General features: G+C 49.4%; 1 protein-coding gene and 1 pseudogene across 1 annotated transcript; one reads left to right on the top strand and one right to left on the bottom strand.

Moving 5' to 3' along the window:
• Nucleotides 1-537: 537 nt before the first annotated feature.
• LOC147976477 (uncharacterized) lies at nucleotides 538-5,075 on the top strand (annotated as a pseudogene).
• Nucleotides 5,076-27,011: 21,936 nt separating this feature from the next.
• LOC147976476 (uncharacterized) lies at nucleotides 27,012-27,665 on the bottom strand. Its single transcript, XM_087520872.1, has one exon. The coding sequence runs from the start codon at nucleotides 27,663-27,665 to the stop codon at nucleotides 27,012-27,014; it is 654 nt and encodes a 217-aa protein (XP_087376998.1).
• Nucleotides 27,666-27,888: the final 223 nt, after the last annotated feature.

Genomic DNA, 27,888 nt, shown 5'->3' with positions numbered 1-27,888 from the left:
ACGATGAGACCTTCTCACCCGTAGACTAAGGGGTCCTCGGGCGTCCGGCCTGTTATTCATTGGGCCGAACTGATGGGGTGTGGAGATATGAAGGCCGAAGACTATACCCGTGTCCGGATTAGACTTTCCTTGGCATGGAAGGCAAGCTAGGCGACCAACTGTGAAGATTCCTTCTTATGTAACCGACTCCATGTAACCCTAGATCTCTCCGTGTCTATATAAACCGGAGAACGTAGTCCGGATAGAGAGATACTCATTACCATATTCATATAGGCTAGACTTATAGGGTTTAGCCATTACGGTCTCGTGGAAGATCAACTCTTGTAATACTCATATTCATCAAGATCAATCAAGAAGGAAGTAGGGTATTACCTCCATAGAGAGGGCCCGAACCTGGGTAAACATCGTGTCCCCCATCTCCTGTTACCATCGATCCTAGACGCACAGTTTGGGAGCCCCTACCCGAGATCCACCGGTTTTGACACCGACATTGGTGCTTTCATTGAGAGTTCCACTGTGCCATCGGCAAAGGACTCGATGGCCCCTTTGATCATCAGTAATGATGTCGTCCAGGGAGAAACCTTCCTCCCCGGACAAATCTTTGTGTTCGGTGACTTCGTACTGCAGGCCAACTCGCTTGGCCATCTGGAGCAGGTCGATAGCTACGCCCCTGGCCATCAGGTCAGATTTGGAAGCTTGAACTACATCGCGGATATCCGTGGAGACTTGATCTTCAATGGATTTGAGACCGCGGCAATTACTCCCCCGCGCTCCGAACGTGACTTAAATATGTTATCGGATTACGTCCAGGAGATGGATCCTGTTGCTGCAACGGCTCCAAAACTAAAGCAGATCATGACCTCCGAGGCCACAAAGTCCGTGGCATTGGAGCCGCACACGGACTGGACATCCTACAACGAGCGCATCAATGGAACTCCGAACTCGTCTTCGGCTATACGTTCCAGATCAGGTGTCCCTGCGGACACCGAGCTGGATCGGTTATCGATTTTCGAATTTAGCGTCGTAAACATCTTCCAGCATTCACCTTTCGGTGATGTACTAAACTCTTTAAAGAACTTGTCCTTGGAGGAAGACTCATAGCCGAACTATGTCCAGTTTGAGCTAGAGGCAGATGACGAGGAATTTCGCTTCCCACCCGCCACCCACTTCATAGCCACCGTCGATGACTTAACCGACGTACTTGACTATGGCTCCAAAGACATCGACGATATGGATGACGATGCCGACAAGGAGCAACGCCAAAACCCGCCATTCACTAGACGTTGGACGGCCACCTCTTCGTGCGACGTGTACATGGTTGATACACCTAAAGGATCTGGTGACGACAAAGAAGAGCCAGACGCGGATAAACCCTCCGAGACGCAGTCCAAGCGCCGGCGCCCCAAACGCCGCTCTAAGCCTCGTCGCTCAAAAGATAGCAACACTGGCACCGGAGAAATTAGTACTCCGGGAGACACCAAAAACAACGAAGACCCTGTCGGAGCTAGATCCGAACATGAGGAACAGGAGAACAGGCAAGACAGCCCTGATGGACAGGCCATAGAAGATGACTCGGAGGACGATAGTTACCGTCCACCCTCTGAGGAGGAGAAAAGCCTCGGCAACGAAGACTTCATCGTGCCTGAGGATCCTCTAGAGCAGGAGCGCTTTAAGCTTTAGCTCATAGCCACTGCAAGAAGCCTGAAAAAGAAACATCAGTAGCTTCAAGCTGAACAAGACCTACTCGTTGACAGATGGACTGACGTCCTGACAGCCGAAGAATACGGCCTCAAGCGCCCAGCCAAGAGCTACCCAAAACACAGACTGCTACCTCAATTCAATGAGGAAGCACCGGAGCACACATCTCCCTCACGTAATGCGGAACGACCACCACATGGTCGAGACAGGGCGGCCAATCGGCCACCCCGCGGTCGGGATAAAACAACAACTCAGGCCGAACAGCAGCCTACACCACCGCTCTGTAAAAATAGAGATGGAAGAGTTCGAGGTCACACGTACGACCTTCGGCACACACTGGACAGTAGAGCAGGACATACAAGATCGATCTACGGATCGCGAGGACGTGCCTCAAGGCACGACGGCGGCTACCTATTCGGACTTGACAAACCTAACCACGCCCGGGCCGAATGCCGCAAACGGACTCCATCAGAGCTCCGCCGCGATGCGGCCCTCTATAGAGGCGCCGCACACCCTCACTGCTTCACAAACGAGGTGCTGGATCACGAATTCCCCGAGGGGTTTAAGCCTGTCAACATTGAGTCATACGACGGCACAACCGATCCTACAATATGGATCGAAAATTTTATTCTCCATATCCATATGGCTCAAGGAGATGACCTCCACGCCATCAAATACCTCCCATTAAAGCTCAAAGGACTAGCTCGACACTGGTTAAATAGCCTACCTGAGAATTCCATCAGTAGCTCGGAGGACTTGGAAGAGGCTTTCCTTGATAACTTCCAAGGAACTTATGCCCGGCCACCAGATGCCGATGACTTAAGCCACATAGTTCAACAGCCTAGAGAATCACCCAGAAAATTCTGGACTAGGTTCCTAACCAAAAAGAACCAGATCATTGACCGGCCGGATGCCGAGGCCCTAGCAGCCTTCAAACACAGCATCCGTGACGAATGGCTAGCACGCCACCTCGTCTAAGAAAAGCCAAAGTCTATGGCAGCCCTTACGGCACTCATGACCCGCTTTTGCGCGGGTGAGGACATCTGGCTGGCTCGTAGCAAAAACACAGCCAACAAGGTAGGCCCCACTGAGGCCAAGAACAACACCGGCAAGCTCCAGCGCAATAGAAACAAACGCCGAAGCAATGGAGACAACACCGATGACACCACAGTCAACGCCAGATTCAGTGGCTCCAAGTCCAGCCAACGGAAGAAGCCATATAAAAGAAACAACGACGGACCTTCCAGCCTGGACCGCATATTCGACCGTCCATGCCAAATTCACGGCACCCCGGATAAGCAAGCCAATCATACCAACAGGGATTGTTGGGTCTTCAAGCAGGCTGGCAAGTTAAATGCCAAAAACAAAGAAAAGGTATCACAAAGTGAGGACGAGGACGAAGAGCCCCGGCAGCCAAACACTGGGGGGCAAAAGAAATTTCCCCCTCAAGTCAAAACGGTGAATGTCGGTGTCAAAACCGGTGGATCTCGGGTAGGGGGTTCCGAACTGTGCATCTAGGCCGGATGGTAACAGGAGGCAAGGGACACGAAGTTTTACCCAGGTTTGGGCCCACTCGATGGAGGTAAAACCCTACGTCCTGCTTGATTAATATTGATGATATGGGTAGTACAAGAGTAGATCTACCACGAGATCGAGGAGGCTAAACCCTAGAAGCTAGCCTATGGTATGATTGTTGATGTGTATGTTGTCCTACGGACTAAAACCTTCCGGTTTATATAGACACCAAGGAGGGTTAGGGTTACACAAAGTCGGTTACAATGGTAGGAGATCTTCGTATCCGTATCGCCAAGCTTGCCTTCCATGCCAAGGAAAGTCCCTTCCGGACACGGGACGGAGTCTTCAATCTTGTATCTTCGTAGCCCAGGAGTCCGGCTGAAGGTATAGTCCGGCTATCCGAACACCCCCTAATCCAGGACTCCCTCAGTAGCCCATGAACCAGGCTTCAATGACGACGAGTCCAGCACGCAGATTGTCTTCGGCATTGCAAGGCGGGTTCCTCCTCCAAGTACTTCATAGAAGATTTTGAACACGAAGATAGTGTCCGGCTCTGCAAAATAAGTTTCCACATATTGCCATAGAGAGAATAATATTTACACCAATCTAATCTGCTGACGTATTCCGTAGCGTGTCACACCACGGCCAAGCCTTTATCCGAGTCGTTTCATTATCCCACCTCAGCGCGTCATGCGAGGCAGTTTCCTTGGCACGTCTTGTTAAAGCAGAGATCGTGTCCCCTTATCTCGGGATTCTCATCAATACAGGCGTGGGTAACCCAACCGCGCCATTGATTATGGTGCTTGGAGATAAGTGAGTTTTACCAGGCTGGTGGGGACATGTAGTCGCGTCCACCCATATAAGGGGATAAGGATCCACCTTTTCACCTACGCCTTCTTCCTCCCTCGCCTATCCATTCTTGCGCACTCCTCACTTCAACCTCCTCCAGCCATGTCCGGAGCGGGAGGCAAGTGGATGGTCTCCTCCGTCACGGAGGGACATATCAAAAAGCTGAGGAAGGCCGGATACCTGTCTAACGACATCGCGTACCGGCTCCCCGAAAAGGGGCAGCTCATCCCCACCCCTAGGCCCCATGAGAGGGTGGTGTTCCTCCCCCATTTCCTCCGCGGACTGGGCTTCCCTCTTCACCCATTTGTCCGGGGGCTCATGTTCTACTACGGCCTGGATTTCCACGATCTGGCCCCGAACTTCGTCCTCAACATCTCGGCGTTTATCGTCGTGTGCGAGGCCTTCCTCCGCATCCGCCCCCATTTCGTCCTATGGCTCAAGACTTTCAACGTCAAGCCGAAGGTGGTGCGCGGCAACCTGGCAGAGTGCGGAGGCGCCATGGTGGGCAAGATGGCCAACGTCCTATGGCTCGAGGACTCCTTTGTGGAGACCCTGAAGGGGTGGCAATCGGGGTGGTTTTACATCACCGAGCCGCGCGACACCTAATGGGTCGCACCCCCCGAGTTCTGATCTGGAGCCCCCACACGGCTCACCTCCTGGAAGGAGACAGGCCTGTCTTGGGGTAAAAAAGGAGAGCTGACCGGACTCCAAACATGCATCCAAACCCTGGCGGACAAGAAGCTCAAGCTTGTGAACGTAGTCCAGGTTATGCTCATCCGCCTGATCCTCCCGTGTCAACAACGGGCTTTCAACCTGTGGGAGTTCGACCCAGCACGGCACCAGACTCTAAGCAGGCTCTTCGACACGACGTACGAAGATGCCTGGAAGGTGCTTTTCAAAGGCGCCGAGGCTCCCGCATCCGCTACCGAGGATCACGGATTTAGTGCGCAGCGTCATGCTCTCGCGGTAAGCTGTTTTTTTCTTTTACAGGATATCAGTGTTTCATAATTTGACTCCATGCAGGATTGGCAGGTGACATCCGGACAGATCAACTGTCCGGCTCCGTTGCCCGAAGGCCCAGCGGACGCTCGCTTGGCGAAGCTGCTGGTTCTGGCACCCTATGTGGTGCCGGAGAAGAAGGTCACAAAAAAGGCCGCGAGGACTCGAAAGAGTGCCCGGTGCTAGGAGGTGTCAGATCCATCATCCGACGGTTCCGAGGCGCATTCCTCTCGTGAAGACGAGGAGGAAGAAGAAGAGAACTCTCCCCCTCCAGCGGGAGGAGAGAAGAAAAGGAAGGTCGCCCTCTCTGGGGAGGCCGGAGGGTCCAAGAAGGGGAAAACCCTTCCTCTGGACTGCTCCACCGCCGCCGACAGCGGCGGAGAGGAGTGGAAGCCCAAGGCCAAGCCCCTGGCAAAATCGTGAGTATCCGGATACCAGAGTAATTCATAGTATTCGTTTATTGCACAGCTTTCCCTTACGTCGAATGTGTTTATGCAGCCCACCCAAAGACCGGATCGACGCGTCGTCGAGCGGCTCACTGGACTCATCGGATGTGAACTCACTTCCGACGGCTTCCTCCCCCCGCCCTACGGACGACACCGAAGTGTTGTCCCAACAGGTTCCAAACCGGGAGGAGGTGGTCCTGGGGGCTCCGCAAGGCGACCTCCCGGACTCCAGGAGTAAAGGGGATGAAACCCCTCAGGGCTCCAAGTTCGGCTCTAGGCCGGACACCGCTCCGGAACCTTCAAAGGTTCCAGAGTCCGGCGGGGGACCTCCTTCCAAGAGGAGCAAGTCCACCATGCCGGCGGCCCCCGTCCAACCGGAGGCGCCGGACAATATGTTGGAGGCGCTTCAAGGCGCCTCCATCGATGAGGAGCACCGCGCAATTATGAGTGCGGTGGACCAGAAGGTTCAGTCCGCCAAGAGCGGACTGACTGAAGCTTGTACTAGCCTTTTGACAGGCTTTGAGGTAAGTAAAGAATGTGTAAATAATAGCACCGCATAGACAGTAGCCCCTGATGCTCTGTTTGGCGTTCGGGAAGAAAAGCCGAATAGAGGATCAAATAGAATTCGCAGGAGTCTAAAAAATGAGTCAATATGCATATGCAGGCTTCCCTGCTTGCGTCCACCGCACTGACTGCGGAAGTGGACACGCTAAAGCAGAACCTCGAGCGGTCCGAGCAAGAGCTCGGGCGTGCCAAGAAGTAGCTCGAGGACAATGAAGGTAAGAAATACCTTGTTTTAAAATATATATAAAAAGGTGCAGTTGAAAACAATGACAGGATTATCATGGCTATTTTAGGGGCCACGTCTGAAGTGGCGACCCTTATGCAGGCGCTGGTCAAGGCCGAGAAGAGGGCGGCCTCGGAGCGCACCGAGCGGGAGAAGTATGAGGCCGAGGTTGGCAAGGTGCGACAAGAGCTCCAGGCTCTCATGGAAAAACATTAGAGTTTGGAGCTTGACTCAAAGACGCGAGCGTCCGAGCTCGTGGTGGCTATTGAAAATGCCAAGTCTGCCAAGGCCGAATCCCAGAAGACCCTCCAGGAGTTGGATGAGGTGAAGAAGATAGCGGCGGGTAAGGCATTCTTTATGCAAAGCAAACACATAAACGTGAGTTACTTGTTACTTACCCGAATCCAGAGCTCTCCAGGAGCGTTCGCAGATCTTCCCCAGAGTGTATCCGATGCCGCCGCATTCTACCGAGCCGAGGAGGGCAGCTCGACAGAGAAGGTGTTCTAGTCTCAGTATACTGAGGCCGGACACCCCGTGCCCCTGAGCGACTAGCTGAAGCAACTGGTCGAGCTCCACAAGGCGGCCGAACAGGCCATGAAGGGCCTCATTGTTCGGCTGTGGCCTGGAGGGGCTCTGCCTGGGAGCTATTTCGGGCTGGTGCGGCGGTTGGTGGAGGCCTGTCCAAGGCTTGAAGTCATCAAGCGCTCCGTATGCATTGAAGGTGCCTGTAGGGCCCTTGCCCGTGCTAAGGTGCACTGGGGCAAGCTGGATGCTGAGAAGCTGGTGAAGGACGGGCCACCGCCGGGGAAAGAGCATCGCAAGCCCGAGAATTATTATAAGGATGTTCTGAAGGGTGCCCGCCTTGTGGCGGATGAATGTTCTAGGGATGTAATTTTTGAGTGAAACTTGCTCGTTTTGTCCTGTGCGCTGAAAACTTGGTTATATGCGCTAAGCAATGCTGTTGGAATTTAAAATATTACCTTCTATGCGGCTGTTTATCAACTCTGAGAAATGGCGAGTCGTCGGCTTCTGCCCCCATGCCGCTAGTGCTGGGGTGTTCGGGGATAAACCTGAGCGCTCTTTTTCCCATGTTTGGGTCCTTTGAGGGAGGCGCTCAGCCCAACGAACAAGGCAATCGGACTATAATGCGTGAACACTCTCACTTAGCCATAGAATTCTATAATTTTAAATTTCGGCGAAGCCCCTGGTATTCGCAAGACCGAGTTCGGGGCGCTATCCACGCCTTGGCCGGACAGAGCCGGCTCCTCGCCCTAAGCAGCATAAGTCTTTAGGGACTCGAAAAACCTCTCGAACAGCGACCAGCTCTCACTTCATCATGACAGTCAGTTTTAGCTTTCTCCACTGAGGTGCTCGACCCAGCTCAACTGGGGCACAATTGCAGTGGTTCTCCTAGTGCTACCTTAGCCGATATAGCGGAACGTAAGGCACCAAAACATAGGAGCCGGGAAAACCCAACTATTGACCCAAGACATGATTTGGAGCCGATGCATATAATGCTATAAGTTCGGGGTGCCGCACTTGTTAAAGTGTTCGGACTTCTCACACCATATTGAGGGGTACTAAAGCCCCTGGCGTATTTTGGCCGTACCAACGTGTACGGGTGCAACATGTCGTTAAGGAACATATATAAAGAAAAAAGGTAATGCAAAAATAGACGAAAGCTATGCATTGTTTATTAAAAAGGGGTGCGATCAAGGCAGAACGATACAAGTAATGTGATAAGTGGAAGGTTGGACTAGTTATCATGTCCGTTCCAGGGGCAAGCTGCGGAATAGTATGCGGAACGGGTATACTGCTCGTGATAGAGACCACCTGGGAGTTCCGTAATGCGGTGTGGCTTATCTGCTTCCCTGGTTCTTGCATCGTTTGTGCGGCAATTGAACTGCCGACCAAGCCTTCCGAAGGATGGAGTCCTGAAAGTAAGAGATATTTAAAAAATCGGCAGCCCCTGGTACGGTTTAAGCCATATTTTTGGGCGTGCCGTGATGGTGCCCCTCCCCCTGTACCCATGGTATCTTTATAGCGTAGTTATGTACGCGAAGTACTGGCATCGCCCTTTTGTGAGGGTTGGGGTTAGAGCCGCATTGCTACGCCTGATCGGATCGTGCCAGGCGGTCTTGTTGTAGGTTACTCCGGGCGCGCTTGACTGTGTCCGGTCGTTTAGTGGCCGAACTGGACAACTGCCTGGAGAGGCTGCTTTGTACTTCTGCTGCAAGGGCCGCCATGTGCTCCTCCGTTCGGAGGGAGCGTTCGGTGTTTCCATTGACCATAATTACTCCTCGAGGGCCTAGCATCTTGAGCTTAAGGTATGCGTAGTGCGGTACCGCATTGAACTTAGCGAATGCGGTTCGCCCAAGCAGTGCGTGATAACCACTGCGAAACGGGACTATGTCGAAGATTAACTCCTCGCTTCGGAAATTATCCGGAGATCCGAAGACCACTTCAAGTGTGACCGAGCCTGTACAGTTGGCCTCTACACTTGGTATTACGCCTTTAAAGGTTGTTTTGGTGGGCTTAATACTCGAGGGATCTATGCCCATTTTCCGCATTGTATCCTGGTAAAGCAGGTTCAGGCTGCTGCCGCCGTCCATAAGGACTCTAGTGAGATGAAATCCATCAATAATTGGGTCTAGGACCAATGCGGCGAACCCGCCATGACGGATGCTAGTGGGATGGTCCCTTCGATCAAAGGTGATTGGGCAGGAGGACCATGGGTTGAACTTTGGGGCGACTGGCTCTACCGCGTATACGTCCCTTAACGTGCGCTTCTGCTCCCATTTGGGAACGTGGGTTGCGTATATCATGTTCACTGTCCGCACTTGTGGGGGAAAACCCTTCTGTCCACTATTGTTCGGTGGCCGGGGCTCCTCGTCGTCATCACTATGCAGCCCCTTGTCTTCATTTTTGGCATTTAACTTGCCTGCCTGCTTGAACACCCAACAATCCCTGTTGGTGTGATTGGCCGGCTTTTCAGGGGTGCCATGTATCTGGCACGAGCGGTCGAGTATTCGGTCCAAACTGGATGGGCCCCTAGGATTCCTTTTGAATGGCTTTTTCCGCTGACCGGATTTAGAGCCTCTGAATCCGGCATTAACTGCCGTATCCTCAGCATTGTTGCCGTTAATGCGGCGCTTCTACTTGTTACGACGCGACCTGCCACTACTGTCCCTGGTGTCCGAATTACCAGGGTTCTTGGTTATATTGTTGCTACGAGCGAGCCAGCTGTCTTCTCCCGCGCAAAAGCGGGTCATGAGTGTCGTGAGTGCTGCCATAGATTTCGGCTTTTCCTGTCCAAGGTGACGGGCCAGCCACTCGTCACGGATATTGTGCTTGAAGGCTGCTAGGGCCTCAGCGTCCGGACAGTCGACTATTTGATTTTTCTTTGTTAGGAACCGTGTCCAGAATTGCCTAGCCGATTCCTCTGGCTGCTGAATTACGTGACTTAGGTCATCAGCGTCTGGGGGTCGCACATAAGTGCCCTAGAAATTGTTGAGGAATGCGGCTTCCAGGTCATCCCAACAACTGATTGATCCTATTGGCAAGCTGTTAAGCCAATGCCGAGCTGGTCCTTTAAGCTTGAGTGGGAGGTATTTGATGGCGTGGAAATCATCGCCGTGGGCCATGTGGATATGAAGGAGATAATCCTCGATCCATACCGGAGGATCTGTTGTGCCATCATATGATTCGATGTTTACGGGTTTGAAACCCTCGGGGATTTGATGATCCATTATTTCGTCTGTGAAGCAGAGTGGGTGTGCGGCGCCTCTGTACTGGGCTATATCATGACGTAGCTCCAATGAGCCTTGTCTACTGTTTTCGGCCCCGCCGAACTTGTGGCCGGTGTGACGGTTACCGTCTCGAGACGTGGGGCGCCCACGCGATCAGTAGATCGATCTTGTTTGCCTTGCCTTGTCCTCCAACATGTCTCGTAGGTCCGGCGCATATTCCCGTGCCTTGGTACGGGGTGCGGCTTGAGTGGAGGGCCGAGAGGCCTCTCTGTCGCGACCACGAGGTGGCCGGTCGACCGCATCAAGTGCTTCCTCCTCTAATCGGGGTAGCAACCTGTGCTTTGGGTAGCTCTTGGAGGGGCGTTCGAGTTTATGCTCTTCGGTCGCAAGGACTTCAGTCCAACTGTCGACTAGCAGATCTTGATCAGCTCTAAGCTGTTGCTGTTTTTTCTTGAGGCTTCTTGCCGTGGCCATAAGCCTGCATTGAAAACGCTTTTGCTCGACGGGATCCTCTGGCACGACGAATTCTTCGTTGTCGAGGCTTGCCTTGTCTTCGGAGGGAGGCATATAATTATCGTCCTCGACCTCTCTATCTGCCACTCTCTCATGAGGGCTTGTTTCTCCATCCTCCTATGCTAAATCTTGCTGGAGGGGGTTTTCTTTGGTGCTTTCCGGAGTATTATTATCTCCCGTGCTGGAATCACCATGTTTGTTTTGGCGGGATTTTGAGCGGTGCCGCTGACGCCGGCGCTTAGGCTGTTTCTTGGAGGGGTCATCCTCTGCTGTTCCATCGCCATCTCCCTCTTTTGGGGTGTCCACCATGTATATGTCATACGACGAGGTGGCTTTCCAGGGCCTAGTAGGCGCTGGTTCTTCATCATCTCCTTCAACGGCGTCCATACCGTCGATGTCTTCGGAGTCATAGTCGAGCATGTCGGTTAAGTCGTCGACAGTGGCGACAAAGTGGGTGGTGGGTGGGCTTTGAATTTCTTCATCGTCCGTATCCCAACCTGGTTGTCCATAGTCCGGCGAGGGCTCTCCTGATAAAGAGAGAGACTTCAGTGACTTCAGGATATCGCCGAGAGGCGAGTGCTGAAAGATGTCCGCGGTAGTGAACTCCATGATCGGCGCCCAATCGGATTCGATCGGCAGGGGCGCAGAGGGTTCGGAGTCCGGAGAAGAGTCCGGCTCCTTGGAGTCACGAGTCTCATAGAGTACGGGGCTGGTGTTCGGCTCAATCGCTGTTGGGGTCGCAGCCCCCGAGGTGGCGTCCAACCGCCCATCCTCGATCAGCGCAGTTGGCTCCGAATTAAGGGTCGGAGCCGATGCGGGTGCGGCCTCCAGGGCACTGTTCGGCGGTAGAGGTAGACCATGCTCGTCGTGACAGCGCGGTGCGCTCGGCAGTGGCTCGAATCCGTCGAAGATCAAGTCCCCACGGATGTCAGCCATGTAGTTTAAACTTCCAAATCTGACCTGACGGCCAGGGGCGTAGCTTTCGATCTGCTCCAGACAGCCAAGCGAATTGGCCCGCAGTGCGAAGCCGCCGAAGACGAAGATCTGTCCGGGGAGGAAGGTCTCACCCTGGACTGCATCGCTATCGATGATCATAGGAGCCATCGAGCCTAACGGCGACGACACAGAGGAACTCTCAATGAAAGCACCAATGTCAGTGTCAAAACCGGCGGATCTCGGGTAGGGGGTCCCGAACTGTGCGTCTAGGCCGGATGGTAACAGGAGGCAAGGGACACGAAGTTTTACCCAGGTTCGGGCCCTCTCGATGAAGGTAAAACCCTACGTCCTACTTGATTAATATTGATGATATGGGTAGTACAAGAGTAGATCTACCACGAGATCGAGGAGGCTAAACCCTAGAAGCTAGCCTATGGTATGATTGTTGATGTGTATGTTGTCCTACGGACTAAAACCCTCTGGTTTATATAGACACTGGGGAGGGTTAGGGTTACACAAAGTCGGTTACAATGGTAGGAGATCTTCATATCCGTATCGCCAAGCTTGCCTTCCATGCCAAGGAAAGTCCCTTCCGGACATGGGATGGAGTCTTCAATCTTGTATCTTCATAGCCCAGGAGTCTGGCTGAAGGTATAGTCCGGCTATCCGAACACCCCCTAATCCAGGACTCCCTGAGTGAACATGATATACGCTACGCACATCCCCAAAAGAGAGCGTAAGCGAGCACTTAGGGACATCTACACGGTGGAGCCAGTCGCCCCAAAATTCAATCACTGGTCATCATTCTCGATCACCTTCGATCGTCGAGATCACCCAACTAGTATCCGCCATGGCGGTTCAGCCGCACTAGTCCTCAACCCAATTATTGACGGGTTTCACCTAACACGAGTCCTGATGGACAGTGGTAGCAGCCTCAACCTGCTTTATCAGGACACAGTGCGGAAGATGGGCATTAACCCCTCATGAATCAAACCAACAAAGACTACCTTTAAAGGAGTCATACCATGCGTAGAGGCCCGCTGTATGGGCTCAATCATGCTGGAGGTGGTCTTCGGTTCTCCAGACAACTTGCGAAGCGAAGATTTGATCTTCGATATCGTCCCCTTCCGCAGCGCTATCCCGCACTGCTCGGACGAACCACGTTTACTAGATTTAATGCAATGCCACACTATGCTTATCTCAAGCTCAAGATGCCCGGTCCACATGGCATCATAACAGTCAATGGTAATGGAACGCTCCCTCCGAACAGAGGAGCACACCGCCACCCTAGCAGCAGAAGTACAGAGCGGCCTTCTCAAGCAGCACAATAGTATGGCTGTTGAGCCCTCGAACATCATTAAGAGGTTCCGGACTACACTGCAATAGGACAGCGCGACTCGTCAAGAGCTTGACTAGAAATTCGGCCTCCGTCCCTGTCCCAATGAGGTAGTGGCATTCGTACCACGCGTACACAATTACGCACTCAAAATTCCATGGACATCGACGGAGGCACAAGATAACCTGGGGTCTACAGTTCGGCCAGACCAATCCCAGACACACATACTTTTACTCTTTTTTCTTGTTTCAGGTACCTTTTTCCGTGGGCCTGATTGCAAGTCCTTTAGAAGGATTGTCATACAACGGAGGCAAGCAGCACACGTGTGTAGGGTAACCTCTATACGTTCTTCTTGACGGTATTCATACTTATTTCTCAGGACCCGCACGCTGTGCCCTATTGATTACAGCATGTTAAATAGCCCGGATACTTCTCGCACCATCTGTACAAAATATGCCTTGACGTATCCATCCAATTATAATAAAAATGGTTCGCGGCCCAGTTTCTGTAGTTTTCGCTTCTTACTTTGTTTTATTTCGATCTGCTTATTGGCTGCATCGGTACTCTTTTGTACGTCTCATATTCGCCAGGGGCTACTTATCGCCACACAATATGGCATCAAAGTCCGAACACTTGTTATATATAAGTTTGGCACCCCTAGTTCAGCATTATATGCATTGGCTCCGAATCATGTCTTTGGTCAATAGTTGGGTTGCCCGGCTCCTGTGCTTGCTACCCTACGTTCTGCTCTATCGGCTAGGGTAGTAAAGGGAGAACTACTGCGATTGTGCCCTGGCCTTGACCGGATGAGCACCTCAGTAGAGAAAGCCGAAAACTGACTGTCATGATACGGCGAGAGCCGGTCAGCTGTTCGAGGGTTACAAAATCGTTGGATATTTTTTCCACGTCATGCGGAGGATCGGCACTTCCCGATCAGATGCTGACAACACCCTGGCTTGGACTAGGGGCTGCGCACTTGCTTAATTATAAAACTCCTATGGCTAAGTGAGGGCATTTAAGTCGTATAGTCTCATTGCCTTGTTCGTTGCGCTAAACAACTCCTACAAAGGACCATATAATTGGATCAAGATTGTTTAGATCCCATCCCGAACACCTCCGTACTACTTACGCGAGGGCAGAAGCCGACGACTGGCCAACCCTCAGATTACAAATAACATGGACGCACAGGAGGAAACAATTAAAGCATAACAAAATTACATTACGGGCTTTGTTTCCATAATACAAGGCGGGGCAACATGAATACATTTATTCAAACACAATGTCCTGTGAACATTGAGCTGCCACAAGTCAAGACCCTTCTACGACATCCGCAAAATATCTCTCGAGTGTGCGGTGCTCCTTGCCCTCCGACGGTCCGCTGGCAACTTCAACGACGTTCATCTTCGCCCACCACATCTTGCAACGAGCGAAGGCCATACGGGCACCTTCAATACAGGCAGAGCGCTTGATGACGTCCAGCCGTGGACAGGCCGCCATTAGCCGCCTCACGAGCCCGAAGTAGCTGCCGGGCATAGCTTCGGCTGGCCATAGCCGGATCATCACGTCCTTCATGGCTAGTTCGGCCACCCGGTGCAGCTCCACCAGCTTCTTCAGCTGATCGGTGAAGGACACGGGACGATCTGGCATCGCATACTGCGACCAGAATAGCTTCTCTGCAGAACCTCCTCCTTCGGCTCGATAGAACTCCGCAGCGTCTGATACACTGCGTGGTAGATCCGCAAAAGCCCCTGGGGAACTCCGAGCCCGGGTTAGTAACAGGTACTGCTTCACAGCATACTTGCTTTGCATCTTAAAAGCCTTACCTGCCGTGATCTTCTTGGCCTCCTGGATCTCCTGGAGGGCGGCTTGGGCCTCATTCCGCACGGTCTCCGCGCTCTAACGAGCCTTGGTGAGTTCGGCCCCTTGAGCCGACGCATCATGCTCCAAGGTCTCACATTTGTTCACCACATCCTAGAGCTCATGCTGGATTTCTTTAACCCGGGCCTTAAGCTTCTTACGGGCGGCTTGCTGCTGGACAGTCTTCTCCTCGGCCTCGCCAGGGCCTTCCTCGGGGACTTGACCTTGGCCACGGCTCCTGCACACATTACGACACTACAGTCAATATACATCGCCCACGCTTTCCGAACACATAGCAAGTCGTTACTCACCTTGCTTCTCCTGGAGCCGAACCCTAACCTCGCCGAGCTCGTTCTCGGTCCGCTCTAGCCTCTGCCTCAATTCAGAGACTTCGGCAGCATGCGAGGTTGCGGCCAACAGCGATGCCTACTTATGCATACATATTACATTAGTCTCCTGCAACAAAAGATTGATCCTCTGTCCGGTTCTCCTCGCCGAACACCGGACAGTGTCTCAGGGGCTACTGACTACATGGGGTTTTTCTCTTTTTATGTAACTTACCTCGAAACCTGTCAATAGGTTGCTGCAGGCTTCGTTCAGTCCACTCTTGGCGAACTGAACCTTCTCGATCACCATGCCCATAAGAACATGGTGCTCGTCCATAACGGAGGCACCTCGCAACGCCTCCATCAGGATATCCGGCGCCCCCGGATGGACAGGAGCAACCGGCGGAAGCGGCACACCTCCCTCCTTCAAAGGGGCTGCTCGCCCGACTCTGGAGCCATATGGATCTCCGGAATCGTATTCTGCCTAGGGCCGAACTGGATATGGCCCTCTTTGCCAGTCTCCATGGGGATTGGCCCCCCCATGTGTCCGGTAGTGGAGTTTTCGCCTTGTGGCGCCTCCCGGACATCGTCCTAGGCTCCTCCCTTCGGAGCGGTCCTCTGGGACAACACTTCGGTGTCGTCCCTGGCCCCGGGGGAGTAAGCAGGCGGTGGCGACATGCTCGCCATCTTCGACGGAGCCAACGGACCTCCAAATGAGGATCGCTAGATAAGTTCACGGGCCGGACTGCAATAATGTAGTTAACCATGTTAAAATAACAAAGAGAAAGGGCTAGACGTGCGCATGAATAAGCCATGTCACTTATGATGCGGCCTGGGGCTAAGTGCGGGGGCGTCGTTCCGGACTACTGTCAACGTCCCACGCGGTATTGACCGCTGGGGCGCCCTTCCCCTTTTTGGGCGCTTTCGCCTCCAGATGCGCCGAGGCCGCCCTCTTTTTCTTCTTCTCCTCGGGAGGAGGGTTGTTTTCCTCCTCCTCCTCCTCCTCCTCTTCCTTGTCATTGTCCTCAGGAACAAAGGAATGGGCTTCGTCGTCTTCGGGCGTCGCTTCCGAAGTGCCCTTGCGATGGGGGCCACTCTTGGCCCCCTTGGCCTTCTTCTCCAGCGCCTTGTTTGGCGCCGGCACTAGCATCTTCGCTAGGCATGGGATGACTGGTTCTTCGGGCAGCGGGGACAGACACTGGCACCGCTTCGCCCTCTCCATCCAGTCCTGAGAGAGTAATAATAAAATCTCAAAAATCATCCTTGAAACATTTAAGTTGGGGATACGTCAAAAGTAACATACCTCACTGGCGGGGTGTTTACAGTCGTGACCACGGTCTGAATCTGTGGCCGGCGGTTTTTCGTTGCCCTTAAAGAGCAACTTCCAGGCATCTTCGTGGGTGGTCTCGAAGAGCCTCACCAGGGTCCGATGCTTCTTCGGGTTGAAATCCCACAAAGGTCGTCCTCTGCGCTGGCATGGAAGAATCCGGCGAACTAACATCACCTGGATCACATCGACGAGCTTGACGTCCTTGACTATCATGCTTTGGACACGTGTATGCAATGCTATCAGCTCATCGGACGAACACTAGTCCGGGCTCTTCTCGACCCAAGAGGTGAGCCGCATGGGAGCACCGGAGCGAAATTCGGCAGTCGCGGCCCAGGTGGTGCCACGGGGTTCTGTGATGTAGAACCATTGTCTCCGACATTCCTTCACTGTCTCCATGAAAGTACCTTTCGGCCAGGAGACATTGGGCAGCTTGCTCACCATGGCTCCTCCGCACTCCGCGTGCTGGCCGTCCACCACCTTCAGCTTCACGTTGAAGACCTTGAGCCACAGCCCGAAGTATGGTTGGATGCGGAGGAAAGTCTCGCACACGATGATAAACGCCGAGATGTTGAGGAAGGAATTTGGGGACATATCATGGAAGTCTATCCCATAATAATACATCAGCCCACGAACGAAGGGGTGGAGTGGAAACCCTAGCCCACGGAAGAAATGGGGGTGAATACTACCCTCTCTGTGGGCTCCGGCGCGGGGACAACTTGTCCCTTGGCCGGCAGACGGTGGGCGATCTCCTTCGCCAAATATCCGGCCGCCCGAAGCTCAGTAATGTCCTCCTCCTTGACGGTGGAGACCATCCACTTGCCCTGACCACCGGATCCGGACATGGTTGCTTGAGTGGAAAGGAGATGAGAACTTGGACGATGGAGCTCGAGATCAAAAAGGTGGAGACAGAGAGAGAGCGTGAGAAGATGAAGAGGGAATCCTTATCCCCTTATAAAGGCAGCAAATATTAAACGCCTCCTCACTCGCCTTAGGATTCACCTGTTCCCAAGGGCTGTATAAACGACACGGTTGAGTTACCCATGCCCGCATTGATGAGAATCCTGCAATGAGGGGACACGATCTCTGCTTCGACAAGACATGCCAATAGCAACCGCGTCTCGAAACGTGGGATGACAGATAAAAAACAGTTCGAAATTATGATCGGATAGACGCGATGTCGTGTTGAAAAGAAGCCGTCAATAGATTAGATTCGTGCAAATATTATATTCTCTCTGCGGTTGTGTATGGTGTGTGTAATAGGTCCAGATACAATCATCGCGTCTGAAGACTATCTTGGAGTTCAGAAAAAGGGGAACCCTCCTTGCAATGCCGAAGACAATCTGCGCGCTGGACTCCTCGTCATTGAAGCCAGGTTCAGGGGCTACTGAGGGAGTCCTGGACTAAGGGGGTCCTCAGGCGTCCGGCCTGTTATTCATTGGGCCGGACTGATGGGCTGTGGAGATACGAAGGCCGAAGACTATAACCGTGTCCGGATTAGACTATCCTTGGCGTGGAAGGCAAGCTAGGCGACCAACTGTGAAGATTCCTTCTTATGTAACCAACTCCATGTAACCCTAGATCTCTTCGGTGTCTATATAAACCGGAGAGCGTAGTCTGGATAGAGAGATACTCATTACCATATTCATATAGGCTAGACTTCTAGGGTTTAGCCATTACGATCTCGTGGTAGATCAACTCTTGTAATACTCATATTCATCAAGATCAATCAAGCAAGAAGTAGGGTATTACCACCATAGAGAGGGCCCAAACCTGGGTAAACATCATGTCCCCCGTCTCCTGTTACCATCGATCCTAGACGCACAGTTCGGGACCCCCTACCCGAGATCCGCCGGTTTTGACACCGACAATGCTTAAGTCCGTTCGAATCATGTTAGCAATTGCCGCATTTTATGATTATGAAATTTGGCAAATGGATATCAAAACCGCATTCCTTAATGTATATCTTAAAGAAGAGTTGTATATGATGCAACCAGAAGGTTTTGTCGATCCAAAAGGTGCTAACAAAGTGTGTAAGCTCCATCGATTCATTTATGGACTAGTGCAAGCATCTCGGAGTTGGAATATAAGCTTTGATACCGTGATCAAATTATATGGTTTTATACAGACTTTTGGAGAAGCATGTATTTACAAGAAAGTGAGTGGGAGCTCTGTAGCATTTCTGATATTATATGTGGATGACATATTGTTGATCAGAAATGATACTGAATTTATGAATAGCATAAAAGAATACTTGAATAAGAATGTTTCAATGAAAGACCTCGGTGAAGCTGCTTATATATTGGGCATCAAGATCTATAGAGATAGATCAAGACGCTTAATTGGACTTCCACAAAGCACATACCTTGATAAAGTTTTGAAGAAGTTCAAAATGGATCAAGCAAAGAAAGGCTTTTTTTGCCTGTGTTACAAGGTGTGAAGTTGAGTCAGACTCAATGCCCGACCACTGCAGAAGCTAGAGAGAAAATGAAAGTCATTCCCTATGCTTCAGCCATAGGTTCTATCATGTATGCAATGTTGTGTACCAGACCTGATGTGTTCCATGCTATTAGTTTAGCAGGGAGGTACCAAAGTAATCCAGGAGTGGATCAATGGACAGCGGTTAAGAACATCCTAAAATACCTGAAAAGTACTAAGTATATGTTTCTCGTTTATGGAGGTGACAAAGAGCTCGTCGTAAATGGTTACGTCGATGCAAGCTTTGACACTGATCCGGATGACTCTAAGTCACAAACCGGATACATATTTATATTAAATGATGGAGTTGTTAGTTGGTGCAGTTCCAAGCAGAGCGTCGTGGCGGGATCTACGTGTGAAGCGGAGTACATAGTTGCTTCAGAAGCAGAAAATGAAGGAGTCTCGATGAAGGAGTTCATATCCGATCTAGGTGTCATACCTAGTGCATTGGGTCCAATGAAAATCTTTTGTGACAATACAGGTGCAATTGCCTTGGCAAAGGAATCCAGATTTCACAAGAGAACCAAGCACATCAAGAGATGCTTCAATTCCATCCGCGATCAAGTCAAGGAGGGAGACTTAGAGATTTGCAAGATACATACGAATATGAATGTTGCAGACCCGTTGACTAAGCCTCTCTCACGAGCAAAACATGATCAGCACCAAGACTCCATGGGTGTTAGAATCATTAGAATGTAATCTAGATTATTGACTCTAGTGTAAGTGGGAGACTGAAGGAAATATGCCCTAGAGGCAATAATAAAGTTGTTATTTATATTTCCTTATATCATGATAAATATTTATTATTCATGCTAGAATTGTATTAAACCAGAAAATTAGTACATGTGTGAGTACATAGACAAACAGAGTGTCACTAGTATGCCTCTACTTGATTAGCTCGTTAATCAAAGATGGTTAAGTTTCCTAGCCATAGACATGAGTTGTCATTTGATGAACGGGATCACATCATTAGAGAATAATGTGATTGACATGACCCATCCGTTAGCTTAGCACTTTGATCGTTTAGTTTATTGCTATTGCTTTCTTCATGACTTATACATGTTCCTATGACTATGAGATTATGCAACTCCCGAATACCAGAGGAACACTTAGTGTGCTATCAAACGTCACAAAGTAATTGGGTGATTATAAAGATGCTCTACAGGTGTCTCCGATGGTGTTTGTTGAGTTGGCATAGATCGAGATTAGAATTTGTCACTCCGATTGTCAGAGAGGTATCTTTGGGTCCTCTCGGTAATGCACATCACTATAAGCCTTGCAAGCAATGTGACTAATGAGTTAGTTGCGGGATGTTGCATTACATAACGAGTAAAGAGAATTTCCGGTAATGAGATTGAACTAGGTATGATGATACCGACGATCGAATCTCGGGCAAGTAACATACTGATGACAAAGGGAATAATGTATGTTGTTGTGCGGTTTGACCGATAAAGATCTTCATAGAATATGTAGGAACCAATATGAGCATCCAGGTTCCGCTATTGGTTATTGACCAGAGATGAGTCTCGGTCATGTCTATATAGTTCTCAAACCCGTAGGGTCCGCACGCTTAACATTCGATGATGATTGGTATTATGAGTTTATGTGATTTGATGTACCGAAGGTTCGGAGTCCCGGATGTGATCACACACATGACGAGGAGTCTCGAAATGGTCGAGACATGAAGGTTGATATATTGGAAGGTTATGTTTGGACACTGGAAAGGTTTCAGATGAGTTTGGGCATTTCCCGGAGTACCGGGGGGTTACCGGAACCCCCGGGGAGTTAATGGGCCATGGTGGAAGAGAGGAGGAGGCGGCCAAGTGGTGGGGAGCCCCCCAAGCCCAATCCAAATTGGGGAGGGGGCCGGCCCCCCTTTCCTTCTCTCCCTCTACTCCTTCGTTCCCCCTCCTAGTTGGACTAGGAAAGGGGGGGAACCTACTCCTAGTAGGAGCAGGAATCCCCCCTTAGGACGCGCTGATACGTCCATTTTGCATCATGCTTCCATATTGATATTTATTGCATTATGGGCTGTTATTACACGTTATATCACAATACTTATGCATATTCTCTCTTATTTTACAAGGTTTACATGAAGAGGGAGAATGCCGGCAGCCGGGATTCTGGGCTGGAAAAGGAGCAAATATTAGAGACCTATTCTACAGAGCTCCAAAAGTCTTGAAACTTCACGGAAGTCATTTTTGGAATTAATGAAAAATACTGAGCTAAGAAAATACCAGAGGGGGGCCACCCACCGTCCACGAGGGTGGTTTGGGTGTGCCCTACCCCCTGGGTGCGCCCCTGCCTCGTGGACCCCCTGGTGCCCCTCTGGTGCCCATCTTTGGCTATATGAAGTTTTTTACCCTAGAAAAAAATCAGAAGCAAGCTTTCGGGAAGAAACTCCGCCGCCACGAGGCGGAACCTTGGCGGAACCAATCTAGGGCTCCGACAGAGCTGTTCTGCCGGGGAAACTTCCCTCCGGGAGGGGGAAATCATTGCCATCGTCATCACCAACGATCCTCTCATCGGGAGGGGGTCAATCTCCATCAACATCTTCACCAGCACCATCTCATCTCAAACCCTAGTTCATCTCTTGTATCCAATCTTTGTCTCCAAACCTCAGAATGGTACCCGTGGGTTGCTAGTAGTGTTGATTACTCCTTGTAGTTCATGCTAGTTGGTTTATTTGGTGGAAGATTATATGTTCAGATCCTTAATGCATATTAATACCCCTCTGATTATGAACATGAATATTATTTGTGAGTAGTTACATTTGTTCCTGAGGACATGGGAGAAGTCTTGCTATAAGTAGTCATGTGAATTTGGTATTTGCTCGATATTTTGATGAGATGCATGTTGTCTTTCCTCTAGTGGTGTTATGTGAACATCGACTACATGACACTTCACCATTGTTTGGGCCTAGAGGAAGGCATTGGGAAGTAATAAGTAGATGATGGGTTGCTAGAGTGACAGAAGCTTAACCCTAGTTTATGTGTTGCTTTCGTAAGGGGCTGATTTGGATCCATTTGTTTCATGCTATGGTTAGGTTTACCTTAATACTTCTGTTGTAGTTGTGGATGCTTGCAATAGTGGTTAATAATAAGTGGGATGCTTGTCCAAGGAAGGACAGTACCCAAGCACCGGTCCACCCACATATCAAATTATCAAAGTACCGAACGCGAATCATATGAGCGTAATGAAAACTAGCTTGACGATAATTCCCATGTGTCCTCAAGAGCGCTTTCCTTTATATAAGAGTTTGTCCAGGCTTGTCCTTTGCTACAAAAAGGATTGGTCCATATTGCTGCACCTTATTTACTTTTATTGCTTGTTACCCGTTACCAATTATCTTATCACAAAACTATCTGTTACCGATAATTTCAGTGCTTGCAGAGAATACTTTACTGAAAACCGCTTGTCATTTCCTTCTGCTCCTCGTTGGGTTCGACACTCTTACTTATCGAAAGGACTATGATAGATCCCCTGCACTTGTGGGTCATCACGCGCCATAGGAGGCCGGCCCTCCCCCTCCTCCACTCTTTTATATACGGGGGAGGGGGCACCCCATAGACACACAAGTTGATCTTAGCCGTGTGCGGTGCCCCCTCCACAGATTTCCACCTCGGTCATATTGTTGTGGTGCTTAGGCAAAGCCCTGCGTCGGTAACTTCACCATCACCGTCACCACGCCGTCGAGCAGACGAAACTCTCCCTCGGCCTCAGCTGGATCTAGAGTTCGTGGGACGTCACCGAGCTGAACCTGTGCAGATCGCGGAGGTGCCATGCGTTCGGTACTTGATCGGTTGGATCATGAAGACGTTCGACTACATCAACCACGTTACTTAACGCTTCCGCTTTCGGTCTGCGAGGGTACGTGGACACACTCTCCCCGCTCATTGATATACTTCTCCTAGATAGATCTTGCGTGATCGTATGAAAATTTTGAAATACTACGTTCCCCAATAGGTAGCAGCAACATGACGTGGTGCGAGGTGCTGGCGAGAGCACCAGCCGTGAGCTGTAGCAACAGGTGGGTCGACCAGCATTGGATTGGACTAGTGGTTGGGGCCAGCCATAGCGGCCCTCTTGAGAGGGAGTTGTGCGTGTATTTTTCCCTCTCAAAGAAAAAACCTAAATTTCATCTCAAAATTAAAAAGAAAACTTTCTCGCAACACGTAAACATCACGTCCATCTAATAAAAAGCCTAAAAACATTTTTTTAAATGAAAAAGAAACAATAGTCTCACTTCCATCTTTTAAATAATCTTCAAAAAAAATTCTCAAAAGAAAAAAAACTCAATTTCATCTTTCAAAAAATATTTTTTTCTCAATTTCATCTTTCAAAAACATCAAAAAGTTATTTGCCACAGCCAACCAGCATGCACCATGTGGCCATACTGGTTGGCCGTCATTCTCCCATAGCTTAGTGTGTTTGATGGGTCAAAGAAGGGCTAGTGGAGGAAGAAGTTACATGAGCCCTTGAATTTAAATCGAACGGAGCGAAAATTCAGGGCTCCTTTCATTCAAAGGAATTCCGTGGGATTTTTTCCTACGTTTGTCGTTTGATTCATAGGATTGAATCCTATAGTATTTTTTCCTATTGAATCAAGTGTACTACATTTCATTGGAAATCTAGCATCCACTCCAACCTCTTTTTTCAATTCCTTTGTTTTTCCTGTAGCATCAAACACTCTATGCTAATCCTATAGGATTCAAGTGGACATGTCACTTATCCTCAAAAAAAAAGTGGACATGCCACTCAAAATCTGTATTTTCCCTATTCCCGTGTTTTCAAAATCCTGCAAATCAAAGAGGGCCTCAGCTTACATTTTTTCGAGCAACTTAACTATAGTCGGGTTTTTTTTCAGACTTCACTCCGGTGGATGCAATTTACCTAAAAAAACGGACAAATTCCGATGAACCAAACTCACATTTGATTTCCTGTTCTGCCGGTGTTTCCTCCTCATCATGTCACGGCAGCCAGTCAGTGGAGTCACCACAGACCACACAATGCTTCCGACCACGGCGACTGCCTCAACGCCCCCGCCGCCACCGGCCGAGCCGCCTGGCGAGCCACACCTGACATGGTCTAGCTACTGTCTGTCACACATCTCAGAAGAATAGGGTAAAAACAATGAAGTTTGAGAACAAATTGTGAATCAATTTGGGGAAGATCTGAAACGCGTTAGCTAGGGTTTGCCAGCCGGAACACGGCGGCTAAAAGGGACAAGCCCAGAATCATCCATAATGCCCTCTCCACAAGCCGGGGGAGGGCTTAAAAAGGGAAGGAGCAGGTGAAAAGCACGACAGCGACATGTTCAGTTACAGAGCTGCGGTAAAGTTTTGAAAGAGACGTTACAACGGTCTGATCCGCACATCTAGAGATCTACGGATGAGAGTGATTAACTAAAGCGCAAAGCGGTACTTGTGCTGGAGCCGTAGGATCGTAGATCGATGGATGAAGAGCACTTGGACAATTGAAATGGTACTGTTGCCCATCTATTTGTTGCCGCAGTTGCCTCTGTCCTGACAATCCCCCCCCCATCGACAACAGACTTGTCCTCAAGGCTGGAAGCTGGGAAAAACTTTCTATATGAAGGTTGCGTCTTCCCAAGTGGCCTTGTCAGCTGGAAGGCTGATCCATTTGATCAGCCACTGCACCACTGGTATGCTGATGTCACCCTGGACTCGTGGTATCAGTTTGCATTGCAGAACTGCTTCAGGTTGTATGAGAATGTGTCCATCATCATCCAACAGTGGTAATTTCGGGTTAGGTACTGCATCAGGGCCAAGATGCTTCTTGAGCGGACTAATGTGGAAGGTTGGGTGGAGTTTGCAATCAGCAGGCAGGAGAAGTTTGTATGCCACTGCTCCAATTTTCTCCAGAACTTTGAAAGGTCCATAGTATTTTGAGTGGAGTTTCAAGTGTCTGTGAATGCTTAGACTTGTATGTCTGTATGGTTGTAACTTGATGTAAGCCATATCCCCCACCTCAAGTTGTTTGTCAGATCTTTTCATGTCTGCAAAGTGTTTCATCCTTGCTTTTGCTTTCAACAAGTTGTCTTTGATCTGCTGAGCAATTGTGTCTCTGTCCAGCTCAGCTTGTGTGTCTTCACCCTCTGGTAGAGGAAGCATGAGTTCAGCAATGAGTGGTGGTGGCTTTCCATATAATGCCTGAAAAGGAGTCATGTTGAGGGAAGTGTGAAAACTTGTGTTATACCACCATTCAACCATAGATAGCCACTTGTACCATTTCCTTGGATGTGCAAAAGACATGCATCTCAAGTAATTTCCCAGGCATTGGTTCACTCTTTCGATCTGTCCATCAGTTTGTGGATGATATGAGGTACTAAGGTGTAGTTTCACTCCCATTCTGGTGAACAGTTTCTGCCACAGTTGGCTGGTAAAGATCCTATCTCTGTCAGTCACCATGATAGTAGGAAGTCCATGCAGTTTAAAGATGTTGTCTGTAAATGCTTGTGCTACAATTTTCACATTGATGGGGTGTTTGAGGCCAATGAAATGAGCATATTTTGTGAACCTATCAACCACCACAAGTATGAGATCCTTATTGTCAGAGACAGGCAATCCTTCCACAAAGTCCATAGAGATGTGAGTCCATGCAAAATCAGGAACAGGAAGAGGTTGAAGTAGTCCAGGAGAAGGAAGGTGGTGAGCTTTGTTGATCTGACACATAGGACACTGCTGAACAAAGGATTTTACTGCTTGTCTCATGCCAGGCCAGGAAAACAGTATTTTTAACCTGTGATATGTAGCTCTCTCTCCTGAATGTCCTCCTAATTCTGAGGTGTGAAAGGATTGCAAGAGTGAAGATCTCAACTCATTGTTATTTCCAATGAGGATCTTTCCTTTATACCTCAGAACTCCACTAGTTAAGGTATAAGGGGGGTGCCCTGTAGGAGCAATAGCCAATTCAGCTATTAAATCAGAGGACTTCTGGTCATTTTTGTAACTGTTGACCACCTCTTTTATCCAAACAAGTACTGCAGCAGTAGTGGACAGGGTTTGTAATGCATATTTAACTCAGGACAGTGCATCATATACTTTGTTTTCTTTTCCCTTCTTGTATATTCCACTGTAAATTTGTAGCCCAATAATTTAATAAGCAACTTGTGTTGAATTCCCCCAGTTAACTTCTGTTCTTGGATATGTTTAAGGCTTTGCTGGTCAGTTCTGGTGATTATGGAGGAGGAGGCAAAATAATGTTTCCACTGTTTGAGTGCTTCAATGATAGCCAGTGCCTCCTTGTCATGAGTGGACCACCCAGCTGCTTTAGGGCCCAGGGATTTACTGAGAAAAGCTATGGTTTGCCCTTTTTGCATTAAAACTGCACCAATCCCATAGCCAGAAGCATTTGCTTCTAACACAAAGGGGGAGGAGTAATCAGGTAATGCAAGGACTGGAGCTTGTGTCATGCAAGTTTTCAACATTTGAAAAGCTTGTGCTTGCTGCTCAGACCAGGTGAAAGCATCTTTCTTTAGTGCATTAAACAGAGGTCTGCACACAACTCTAAAGTTCTTAATGAACCTCCTGTAGTACCTTGCTAATCCCAGAAAACTTCTGAGCTGAGTGACATTTTCTGGTGTGGGCCATTGAGTGATTGCTTCCACTTTAGCAGGATCTGTTGACACTCCTTCAGCAGAAATTATAAAACCCAGATATTCCACTTTCTTCTGTGCAAACATGCACTTAGACATTTTAGCATACAACTGGTGATCTCTCAGAGCTTTCAAAACCATCTTTAGGTGCTTCAGATGTTCTTTATAAGATTTGCTAAAAATCAGAATGTCATCAAAGAAAACCAGTACACAAATCCTTAGATATGGCCCCAAAACTGAGTGCATCAGTTGGTGGAAGGAAGGTGGTCCATTGGTCACTCCAAAAGGCATAACTAGGAATTCATACAGGCCCATGTGTGTACTAAAAGCAGTTTTCTCAATATCCTCTAGTTTCATTCTGATTTGATGATAGCCACTCCTTATATCAATCTTAGTGAAAATTGTTGCTCCATGTAGCTCATCCAGGAGGTCTTCAATCATAGGAATGGGATATTTGTTCTTGATGGTGTAAGCATTCAACTTCCTGTAGTCCACACAGTCTCCAAGTGCCATCTTTTTTCTTTACTAGAATTGTTGGAGAAGAATAAGGGCTACTGCTCAGTCTGATTATTCCTTTCTAGATGAGGTCTTTGATTATTTGTTCCATAGCATCCTTCTGTTTAGGGGGCATCCTGTAACATCTTTGATTAATGACAGGAGCTCCAGGCTCAAGGTTGATTGCATGATCACAAGATCTTTTGGGTGGTAGGCCTGTAGGTTCTTGAAACACATCCTGAAATTCAGTTAGAAGTTCAGATATTTCAGAAGTGTGTTTCTGCACTTTCTCAGTGTCCAGACTGACAGGCTGCATCCACAGTAGGGCTCCAGATAACATCTCCTCCAGAAGATGATCCATCTCTTGCAGTGTTGGAGAACAAGGACTAGTTGGAAGACTTTCATCAATGAAGGTAGTGAGCATTCCTTGATCATCTTTGATTGACAGTGTTAAATTAGGAAGATCAAAAGTTATTGGAATGTGTTTATACATCCACTCTGCCCCTAAAATCATATCATATCCTGTGAGTTTCAGCACTCGAAAATCAGAGCAGAAGGATTTTCCCTGGATGTTGTAATTTTGGTTTTTGTAGGAAAAGTCACTAAGTAGTGTTCCTCCATTTGCAACAGTTACTTTGACCTGCTTGGCTGGTGTCAGTTCACAACCAGCTCTCAAAGCTATTAAAGGGGATAGAAAGGTAGTGGTACGGCCACTATTTACAAGTGCTAGAGCCATTGTTGAACCCATTTGCACTTGTAGTGTGAAGGTGTGCTTAGGTTATTCCTCGGGAGTGCCATTAGCAGCATGCATGGAAATTTTCAGTTGTTGAGAGTCTGAGTTTTCCTCTTCTGTATCAGTCTGTTCCTCTTCAGCATCTACAATGTAGATCACATCAGGGTTCACTGCACTCTGTTCTTGTAATGCTTGAATTTGGGACTTCCGAGACATTTTGCACACC

This window comes from Triticum urartu, chromosome 4A, assembly GCF_056163025.1.
Source record: "Triticum urartu cultivar PI428250 chromosome 4A, HENAU_Tu73, whole genome shotgun sequence".
In the NCBI taxonomy this organism is placed as follows: domain Eukaryota; kingdom Viridiplantae; phylum Streptophyta; class Magnoliopsida; order Poales; family Poaceae; genus Triticum; species Triticum urartu.
Note: the sequence above shows the minus strand (reverse complement) of the source record. Positions and strands in the feature narration are given on the sequence as shown.